The 11898-nt window shown below is 34.3% G+C and overlaps 1 protein-coding gene across 1 annotated transcript in view; it reads right to left on the bottom strand.

Moving 5' to 3' along the window:
- Window positions 1-2197: 2197 nt before the first annotated feature.
- Window positions 2198-11898, bottom strand: part of SIM1 (SIM bHLH transcription factor 1) — a 145007-nt gene continuing 135306 nt past the window's right edge. Inside the window, exons 11-12 of the mRNA XM_077487193.1 lie at window positions 8914-9319; window positions 2198-6186 (exon numbers count right to left, since the gene is read on the bottom strand). Of these exons, the coding sequence (XP_077343319.1) occupies window positions 5462-6186; window positions 8914-9319 (1131 nt within the window). The 3' untranslated portion in view covers window positions 2198-5461. The remainder of the gene's footprint in view (window positions 6187-8913; window positions 9320-11898) is intronic.

The following is an 11898-nucleotide window of genomic DNA, read 5'->3' as shown; positions in this document are numbered from 1 at the left end:
AATGAATCTATATAATATATGAGTTTCACTTTTTGAATTGGATTGCTAAAATAAATTAACATTTTGATGATATTCTATTTTTTTAGATGCACAAAATAAGGCTCACTTCCGCATAAAAACCAATGACCTTCTAACCCCAGCTCGTTCAATTAAGCTTTGGTTATAAAACCTGGAAGCTTGTTGGTTTCTATGCAGAAATTAGCCTGATTTTGCACTTTAAAGTTTAGTAAATAAGCCCCATGTGTACTTAAAAGTGGGGTATGCCTGTATTGCCCAGTTTACAGAAAGAGTTGCATTTGTTTTCTTGCTCAGTAACAGCTGGGTTATATTGTATAATGGTTCAATATTTCCTTTTCTGGCACATAGAGGTTATTCTTTGCATTGTATCATTCATAATAATAAACCAGATCCTTACTTCAGTAAGGGATATGGTCTATGGACAGAGTTCTGCATTAGAATAGCTGTTGGCCAATGGTCTGATATTGTCCTTTTTATCATTTGACTGTCTGTGATACTAATGCAATGTTAATGGCCTAGAGCCTTTGTATGGATTTGTGAAAACCAGAAAGCACATGTATTCCAAAGTAAATGGCTTATAGTGCCCCTAATCTAAAAGACCATACCACTTTTAAAAAATTAAAATGTAGTGAATTGTATGATGATATGCTGGTGTTGTTTTTTTTTAGCACTTTTGATGGTACTTTCTTTGTTTGATTTATTTTCTCTTAAACTAAATTGGTGCTATTTCTCCAGAGGTTGAAAATCAATACACAATGAAATTGCTATTTCTCTGTTTGGCCACATATTGCTGATCAGAGTTCTAATCTGCCCTTCCTTTTACTTTCATTAAAAGCATTTTACTGCTTTTTATAGAAATTGATATACCACAAGAACCTGTTGCAACTATGCAATAAATGCCCTCATCATAAAGCTGTCAAAACTAAATGTGGCATTTTTTATTAAGCAAGTAAATAGAGCAATCATTTTGATGAATAATCCTATTTATAGATCAAGGAAACAATTCTGATAGCAGCCTGTACGCTAACGAAAAACATCAACAGGGATAGATAGATAGATAGATAGATAGATAGATAGATAGATAGATAGATATGATGAATGTTATAGAAAATATTTCTATCCATCTATCTGTTTGCTTTTATGAATAGTGAAAATTATTTCTGTTTAGTCTCATTCGCTGACTTAAATCTCATTCAAGGCAACAGACATTCCATGCTGCAATATTCAGTCATTCACCCTATTCAGTTTAGTTGTTTAGCTAGCTGCTAAAATGTATATAGATATCTAATGAAAATCCTCATACCCGCTGTTACATTACATTGGAATGTAACAAGAGCTGACTCAACACTACTCACAGAGAGCATGGTACTACTACTTTCATACATGCACAACTATTAGCCTAAGTACAAAGTGTCAGAAAAAAGAAAAGAAAAGAAAAATAACTTGATAAAGAAGGGCGGACCTATTTAACCACAATTTTTTTCTGCTGTAAATCTTTTATGGTTCTACGTTTCTATAAAACTGCAGTTCTAGTATATTTACTGCAAGGTAACTACACTAGTCTTCTCAGCAGAGAATGAGATCTGCAAGTTAACTGCAAGGTAACTACACTAGTCTTCACAGCAGAAAATGAGCTCTAACCTGCTTCATCAGGATCAATAGGCACATTACACACATTTACACTGGAAAAACTTTGGAATGATATTGGTAGTGGTACATTATCTTAAGGGTGTAATGTTCACCTACCCCGGGATCCAGACTCCAGGAGTACCCATGGGCATGCTAAAAACATTCCGCATCTCTATTCTGTTTTTAACCTTTAAAATCTTTAGGTCATTTTTTAGGCAATATCCCTTATGCGTTATCCAACTAAACTGGTGGGGAGCCTAGAAACTGAATAGAGCCTGGGCGCTTGTTACAATTAATCCCACACTGAACATTGGGCATATGCTACAAATCAATTTACATTTAGTCACTGAAAACGTGCCTCTCATACCCAAATAATAGCACCATGTGGGATTGATAGATCATTGCCTCATTATAATATCTCAGAATCATAAGCTATATTGAAAGTAGGGTGAAACGCAATACACTAAAATATTTTCAATGTTGTATATGTGGTATGAATAATGGGTTGGGTATGCTTTCAAACAAAAATTAAACACAAATCCACTCTAAATAAGATTTTAACTGTATTTCAAAGCAAAAGAAAAAATCTTCACATAATAAATACATATTATTCACAATGAACTTGAAATTGACATCAGAAAGCTATTTACAAATATAAATAATTATAAATGGGAGCACTTTGCAATACCTTTGACATAGTTTAGTTATTTCCTACATTACATTCCAAAATGAAACTTCAAGTTACAGAAAATATTGTACAATGTCACTAGAAATATACATTGCAAGGCATGTCAGTATTTGAGGCTGAGTGTGACTTCATAAATATTTCAATGCAATTTAAGACACCAGTCATAAAAGCAAACATCGCCTGCTCTTGGATATTTTCTTTATCTGATATCTGACATTGTTTAATCCCACTGTAAACACACATTTGATTTTTTAAAGTGCTGCACACTGCTTACTGGGTCATTTTTATAAGTTGGCAACAGTCCTGTTATACTTTCACTTATTTAACTTGTATCGTTGACATGTGTTTCCCAACAAAAAAATTTAAAAAAGAAAAACGGAAAGATTTTTTTTCACTTATATTTTCGGGTGGGGGTGAAGTGATACAAGTACTTATATTACTTTAAGCCACATTGCATCTGCTGTTCCAATGGCTTCCATATGTAATTATTTTTAGTTCTCTATAAGCCAAAAGAACTGGAAGCAGAAGATTTAGGCAAGAGACTTTCAAATAACAGCAGATTGCAGCAATGGAAGCACATAGATAAATATATCTCTTCTCCCCCAAATCATTGAATAAGGTGTCCATTAAACATTAGCCCTACACTGTGGAAATCCATATTTAAAATCCATAACAGCCAATTGAAAAAAATGACAATCAACACTTTTGGACATCAGAGTATTTACAATAACCAGGGTGCATTTTTTTAATGACTCTTATTATAAGCCTAACATTTACATTAACTAAATGCTGCTATGATATTTTTATTGCTCATCCTCTGGCATAATAGGTAGTATACTTGTCATAGCTTGCAGAGATAATGGTCATGTTCAGAGAACAAAATATGAATATCAACATAGTATGCTGTCAGTATGGTAGACAGCAGAGCACTTCATACAAAATATTTGAGTAGAAAGAGATCTAATGTTATCTGTATTCCTTTAACATGCATTTTGAAAAAAAAAAAAAAAGGTTTTGTGGAGTAAACTGTATTTGCAGATTTTACAGAGGCAGATAGGTAAGTAGCCAATAAACCTTTAATGATAGGTATTTTAATTATCATATATATTTTAGCTTGCTGATACAATATACCAGGGCTCCTTTTAAAATGCCTAAAGCCTAGTACACATGATGAGATTATCGAACAAATGATCATTCATTTTTTTGGGAGGTTTTTTGCATGCTAGTCTCCATATTGAAAACGAATAGGTTACTAAAGTACAAAAATTCTTGTACAACAGAATACAAATCGGGAGTGATATAATGTATTTGCAAATGAAAACTGTACTGATTAAACAAAAATAATACCATCTGATATCATATGAGAAAATAATTTGTGTTTGTCCCTTTGTAAAATTTCGGAAGAAAGCTGCATACTACAGATTATCGTATGATTGCTTTAAAATCAATTTTTTTTTGTACGATATTCTGATCGTGTGTATGGGGCTTTAGTATTGTGTTTTCTCTTTGTAGAGTACTGGACATACTATACATCTTATGGAGTTTAGACACGATAATAGTCTTGAATAAAAAAAACTCTAATTATATTGTAGATAGGCATAGTATTTGCCATTTGGAAAGAGGATTTATCCCTGTAAGAAGGTAATTTGGAAATTAAAGCAGTCCTTTCATTTTATCCCTCTTGTTATTTAAAATATTATTAGCATTCTATGTCTGAGCACCATGCAAATAAATTGTGAATTTGAAGTTTAAATATTGGTATAAAGTATAGTTTAATATGAAAAGTGCCTACCAATTACTTTGAAAAAAAAAATAATTAAAGTTAATTTATTTCAATATTACTACTGTCATTATTAATAACGTTGGTTTATTTATTAACATTTTTGCAAATAATTTGTTTTACCATTTTGAAACTTGGACATCTTTTCACTTTGACACATGAAAAACGAATAAAGCAATGCTTATTTTGCACAAAACTAATCTGAAACAAAATGCAAAATTTAGAAACATGTTAACAATTAAAATAATTATGTAGAATGTTTTACCAATTCTAACGAATAACTGCAATGACCAAGCAAATGTAACTAAATTTCATCAGGAAATGTTGTTGTTAAAATGTTTTAAATTAAAATAGATGGGCATGTTTACTTTTCAGGAACACAATTTTATGAGAATATAATTTAAAAAAACTGACTTTGGGAGGCTATGGTAAACATATTCTGAAATTCCAATTTCAAAGTGTTACATTGTTACAAAGTTACAAAGTACAGAATTTTGCATATTATACTTTTCTTTTTCAATTTAAATATATTGTACTTGAAGCAGTGGGGTCACATGCATTAATGTTTCCTATGGAAATGTAGTACACACATGCAGTCTTAGAGGGAAAATAAAATATACTCTTTAAAATGTTTTAAATCTGCAGTAGATAGCGAAATAAAATAATTGATAAGTTATGATGTTTGCATACTGCCTGGAAATGTGTAATCATAATTTGACACAAAGATTGATTATGTAGCTTGAACATGACCGATGACATCAATGAAAATGTTAGGTATGGGAATGTATAAAAGTGGGTATGGCATTTGTATCAGATATATAAATAATATTTATCCGCAAAGCCCCTTCAGTAAAATATGCCATTTTTGTAATTAGGAGACAAAAAATGTAATTTATGTCAAGCAAAATTAATATGATGCTAAAAAGTAACACTTCATTTTTTTTCATATTTTAAACATACAAAGAATATATGTGCATTTGTCCATGTGGATACATAAAGTTAGACATTCAATTCTGCTTCAAGTCCTCTGTGCATAGTTTTAGCTTTTTTTTTAATTCCAAAACTGGTGTTTATGTACATGCAATTATATTTAGCAAACCTTTGTTGTATTTTAGCTACGTTAAAATTCCTATATTTTTTAAGAATGCACAAATAGTATCATTGATAATCCACTGATTTACATTAGTTCAAAGTTGAACAGTTGGAGTTCTAAATATAAATTGCAAATCTAATCCATCCTATTGTCACGTCCAGCGCACTGAAATTCATGAAATGGTGGTAACAATTACGTTAATTTAATTCCATTGCAAAAGATTATGATGCATGGACCATATCAAACAATTCCATCAACTTCCATTTGTTATAATAACTGATGTACCTTTGTGCACTTGAGAAGGATCTTGTTGTATTCTTAAATGAGAAGTCACATCAAAGTGCGATCCACTGCATCCCAATGAATAGTTTCTAATAGATTCAGTATCATATAAATGTTCAAGTGCATAACCAGTAAAAGTGTAAGAATGTTTATCAAAATATGGTCGATGGGCACTATAGTAGTTTGGTGATACAGAGTGGTCCACCGTTTGATGAGGGGACACATTTGTATTTAAATAGTCTTTCCCCATATTTACTCCTGGTTTTGAAATTCTTTCTGAATTTGGACTGCTTATTCTGGAAATAGTTGTAGGACTGTTCTCATATTCATTATCACGTGGGCTCAGTATTTTGGCATCTCTTTGTTGTAGATGGTCACATGGAGAAGTACTGGCAACAGATGGACCTCGACACAAAACTCCAGATAATTGAGGTTGCTGGTAATTAGCAAAGCAAACTGAGTTTCTTTTCCCTGCTCCATTAATAGTAGTTAGCTGATCTGGGCTAGATTTACGCAGCTGTAACCTGTTTTCTTCTTCTTTAATCATTTGTTGCGTAGCTCGAATAAGTGTTTCAATTTTGCTTGGCTCATGATGACTATTCTGATATTGCTCATTATGGTACCGATCTCCTGACTCACTTGCAGAACCAGGATCAGGAGAACTGACCACACTGTCTTCATCCCAATTATTTCTCCCTAAAATAGAAAGAAAAATAATAATAGTGAATATCTGCCAAATTAATGATTTAATGTCCCACTTTATGTGCACAGAGCACCAATATAAGTAATATAATCACTCTCTCAGCTCTTTTAAATTTTAGATTTTTTTTATAACACATAAGTAAAGCAAATTTAAATACATTAAAAAAAATATTTTTATGATTTTACTTTAGTTATAAAAATTGCTTTTATGCACCTATAAAGCATAACTGAAGTTGAACGATTTCAAGAAAAGTGATCAAAAGAACATTATGGCTCTCCAGATGAATCACAAATAAACCTAACTTCTAAACATAATTATGGGTGAAACTACTTTTACCATTGAAATGAATGGTTTAGCATGGCTAAATGTTTCAGATCAGTGAAGCCCTGAAACAAAATGATCAATATGACAGTCAGGCCATGGGCCTTGTGTTGTGGAGTAGGGGTCATCAGTTTTTTTTTCTCTCAGCAGGCTCCGGGTATCATTTATGTGCATCATGGGACTTTTTTAACCACTTCAATACAGGGCATTTTTACCCCCTTCCTGTGCAGGCCAATTTTCAGTTTTCAGCACTGTCGCAATTTGAATGAAAATTGCGCAGTCATGCTACACTGCAACCAAATGAAATTTTTATCTTTTTTTCCCCATAAATAGAGCTTTCTTTTGGTGGTATTTGATTACCTCTGCGGTTTTTATTTTTTGCGCTATAAACAAAAGAAGAGTGACAAGTTGGAAAAAAACAACATATTTTTTACTTTTTGCTATAATAAATATCCCAACTTTTTTAAAAAAAAATCTTCCTCAGTTTAGGCCAATATGTATTCTTCTACAAATGTTTGGTAAAAAAAAAAAAATTGCAATAAGCGTATATTAATTGGTTTGCACAAAAATTATAGCATCTACAAAATAGGGGATAGTTGTATGGCATTTTTATTATTTTTTTTTTACTAGTAATGACGGTGATCTGCATTTTTTATCATGACTGCGACATTGCGGTGGACACATTGGACACTTTTTACACTATTTTGGGACAATTGACAATTATACAGCGATCAGTGCTATAAAAATGCAATGATTACTGTATAAATGTCAAGGGCAGGGAAGGGGTTAACACTAGGGGACGATCAAGGGGTTAAGTGTGTTACCTAGGGAGTGATTCTATCTGTAGCGGGAGGGCACTCACAAGGGAAGGAGACCGATCAGTGTTCCTCTGTACTGGGTACACACGATTGGTCTCCTCTCACCCTCACCTGACAGGACGTGGATCTGTCTGTTATTGGCCAATTGCAGGTGCCCGGCGAACATCGCAGCTGTCGGGCACAAACACTGGCTGCTGAATGAAGCGGTGCGCCACCTAGACAGCCAGGAAGCCCAGGACGTCATATGACGCCCGCCCAGGCTAGGAGATCCCTCCTGCGGACATCATATTACTATTGGTGGGATGACAAGTGGTTACATAAAGGACTTGTCAAAAACTGTCTCTGTGATTTTATGTACTGTAACTTTTTTTTTTTTTTTTTTGGAGATTCTCCCTTAAAATTGGTACCAGACATGAAGAACCTGGTATGAATTATGGGGGCACTCCCATGCACAGTTATGGGGCCCCCCCATAAACATCTATATCAGACATCTAGGATAAAGGTCTGGCATAGATGAAAAGAATCCCTGGACATGTAAACAAATGAGCCAGGGGATAATTGAATAGAGGTCCCCAAACAATTCATACCAAGCCCTTCAGGTCTGATATGGATTTTAAAGTGGAACCCCTAAACAAATAAAAAAGTGTGAAGTTCACCAAAAAATCCACCCATATCCAAGCATGCAGTTTGGCAGGCCAAGAAGGGGGAAACAAGTGTGTATATCCTCTTCTGAACCATACCAGGCCAGGTCACATGCCCTTACCATGGGAGGTAGCTGTTGATGAAGACAAGGACCTCTTCCCCAAAATCCTGGTTTGGAGTTTGGCTGGGTTTGTGGACAGTGAGGATCTAGGAGCCCCCCTTAATGGGATGACATCCAGATATAATTAGGGGTACATAGTATTTATGGGACAGAGATAATGTAATTAGGTTTGGCTTATGTAGACCATTTCTACAAGAAAGGGTCGAAAATGTCATCAAATTGAGAGATGAAAAAAAACATGCAAATGCTGCATTCCCATGGACACTCTGAACCCACCCACCCCCCTTCTCTTCCACTCACAGTCATTTAGTGATGAGGTACCCTTTTGTAATTCACTTTGGCATTGGAGCAAGTGGGTATATCTCATATCAAGGAATCTGAGAGGTTCCTTTCATATGAAATATTAATGGTGTGTACTGCGGTAATCGCAGAAATAAAGAATATGTTTGCATTGCTAAGTAGTTTATAGATTCCCCATATGGTATGAACCATGTCTGAGCCCCCATGTGTACCTTACTCAAAGGTATGCCAAACAAAATACGTTGGGATGAGCCATTATGTCTATTTTTGCATAGGTGTTAAAAACCCCAGGATAAGCGGTAGTACTGTGAAGCAGCTGTTTAGAACAATGTACAATGAATATTGGTGTTCCAGGAAACTCCCAGGTGGTAATTTCCATACATCGGGAATTGGTGAATATTTGTATATTCATATACACTTATTTAGACACCCATGTCACAAGGCAATACGAAAGCAAGGCATCTATGATTTGATATTGCATTTTTATATAGATATATTTTATATCAATTTTGCCTTACCGTGTAACCTGTGAACTGATGTTATATGAGGCATAGAGTTCTCATATCCATCTCTACTTTCTGGAGAGGATTTTGGCACTGGAAGAGCAGAACGGGATCCCCACCATGTTTCTCTCCCAGTTTGTGGGCTTCCAAGAAAGTATCTACCAGCTTCACATCTGCCACTCTCACAGGACTGGCTATGGTTGTGTCTATCATCACTTAATCTTGAATGGTCCAGAGTAAATCCAAAACATAGAGCACTTCGGTCTGGATACTGTCGATATGCACAAGAGACATCATGTTGTTGGGAGCTTGGTCTTTCTATAGGATCTAAAAGCTGTGGTGAAGCAGTGTCAGTTAGAGGGCTTCCACCCCATTGACTGTCGTGGTCCGACTCAGATCTTTCTGTATGGAAACTTGAATACTGCAAAAATATTACAAGAAAAACAATTATTTTGAGCTACATTTCACTGATTATTAGAGTAAAATGTAAAGGGCTTTTCTCCTTACATAAACACTCTTAGTAAATCAGCAATATATTCACTCTGTTTGTATTCTGCATTTGGTTGCTTATTCTTAAATGTTTTACATTGACTTAATAGTGCAAATACATGAAGGCCAATGTATTAAATCTAGGATAGTGTTTTTTGATAATCTTGATATATATACTTTAAAGAAAAAGATGGACAACGCTCTGTTTGATTTGCTTATAAAATACAATGGGGGGTTATTTACTAAAACTGGAGAGTGCAAAATCTAGTGTAGCTGTTCATAGAAACCAGCTTGCAGGTTTTATTGCTAAAGCTTAATTGAATAAGCTGAAGTTAGAAGCTGATTGGCAATCATGCACAGCTGCACCAGAGTCTGAATGCTGTAACTTTAGTAAATATCCACCAGAGTGAGGAGCTCACAGTGTGCAGTGAAATCAGTGTAATCATTTTCAATACAGGCTTGCAAGACTGAAGGTAATACTGGAGTTCAGCTTTAGGAGAAAATCTGAATTGTATTTTGGAACTGAAAAATATCTTACATTAGGTTCCCAAGGAACGCAACTAAGGTGTTTTCCTTTATTACACAATATACTGTATAGTATGTTTGCATTATGTTTAACATTGCACTGTACATATGACATAGCAAAAATGATCTCCAGTAGTACCATCCCCCAAATGTGACTCAATAGTGTCTGGTGAAGGGTTAAAACAGGAGATAAGGAGGCAATATAAAGCCTCCTCCCCACCTGCCAAATGCCCTCTGAAGAGCTATCAAAACACAGATCGCACTTCAGAGGCCACTACATGTGTAAATGAGCCCTGATTCTACAAGACCACAATATGAATGTCATTTCTGATGGTGACATGATTTCCTGTCTACAGGGCAGAACTGATCTAACTGACAATGGATAAAAAACTTTTTTTTTTAAACTAAGAGCATAACAAAATTAAATAAGTTTAAGTAATAATATATTTGTGGTTAGCCTTACAGCCTAATGCTGTATATGATCACTGGGGTTTATTTACTAAAAAAGTAGAGATGCTTCACTTGTCAAAGTAAAATTTCACTTTGCAAAGTGAATTTTCACTGAGCTTAGTGTATAATGTGCAGTGGTGTTCACTTTAATCAACCATCAGGTACTAGGAAAAATCTATTTTTTTTATTTGCCTTACACATAACTCACTATGTAAACTTTCTCTCTTACAAAGTAAATCTTCACATTGCTATGTACACGGCCTCTACTTCTTTAATAAATCAACCCCAATCATTTCCAAAGAAACCTTATTATAGATTAATAAGCCTGCATGAAACTAGCTATTGATCTGATGGCTTTTTAAGAAGATGCACCAAGACATTTGCTCGTGTCTGTGCAAAAATATCCAACAAAGACACGCACATGGCTATACAAAATGCAAACGTAAATTATTTGAAGACTAAAAATTGTTTTTGAAATATAAGTATGAAATATAGATAGGTACTTTATGTATTTTTGCATAAAATGTATCAAATCTCACAAATGTATTTAAATCATAAAAATGTTTTAGACACCGGCTGTGGTTCATCTTTAAAGAACTTTTGAAGATGAAAAGGATAGGATAAAACAAACTTGAGCTCTTACAGAAAGAATAAAATTCCTTTATCTGAGATTATAGCAGCAGCACTTAAATTTTCCCTGTTAATGTGTACCTGCCACAGATGTCTTCTACTCTGACCAGATGGTGACTATTAAATCACTTTTATCTTATGTTTTACTAATGTAAGTCTGAAAGCAAAAATATGTTTTTTGCATTGAGTATTATAGTATAACGCAGATGGCAGAAGCCTTCTTTAAAGTAACACATATAAACCATAAAAATAAAACACAATGTAATATTATTTAATATGTTTTTTGTATTTGAAATGGATTAAATACATATGGCCAAGCAAGCATTTGTATAGTTGTGTACTAGAAAATATTTAACCTCTTTCCGCTGGCTAAACGCACATATGTGGTAACAATGAGTGAGCTTTATGCCGTGCTGTCACATAAGCATATCTGTTTTGTGCTGGTGCTCAGTCATTAGCCAATACAAAGGCTGAGATGCTACTAGCGATCTTAGCTTTTATATGCAAGAGGACCCTTTTCACTTCTTCAAGTGCCCAACAAGAATCTGAGGGGGGATTATAAGTAACTTATCTGCTATATTTTGGAGCATGCAAGTTTTTATACCTACCCCTGTTGGACTGATAATGTGGTTTTTGGAAATACAGGATTTTAAATAAATAAATAAATAAAACTAGATTGTATATTCAGGAACAATGTTGCCCTATGTCTTCATTGTGTGGTTTCTCAGAGATTCATTATAGAAAGTCCGGCATGAGATTCTCACTCTTTAGTTAGCACATTGACAATCTTTAATGCCTAAATTGATTAGTAAGAACTGCCATATTGATATTTTTTATTGCATGAATTTTTCAAGCGTTTAAGAATAACATAGTGGAAACTGGAGCATGAGAAACTTTGAGAAACCC

The sequence above is a fragment of the Lithobates pipiens genome, unplaced genomic scaffold (genome assembly GCF_037356315.1).
Source record: "Lithobates pipiens isolate NorthernLeopardFrog02 unplaced genomic scaffold, aLitPip1_a1.2 Scaffold_18, whole genome shotgun sequence".
Taxonomy (NCBI): domain Eukaryota; kingdom Metazoa; phylum Chordata; class Amphibia; order Anura; family Ranidae; genus Lithobates; species Lithobates pipiens.
This window is presented reverse-complemented; position numbering and strand designations above follow the sequence as displayed.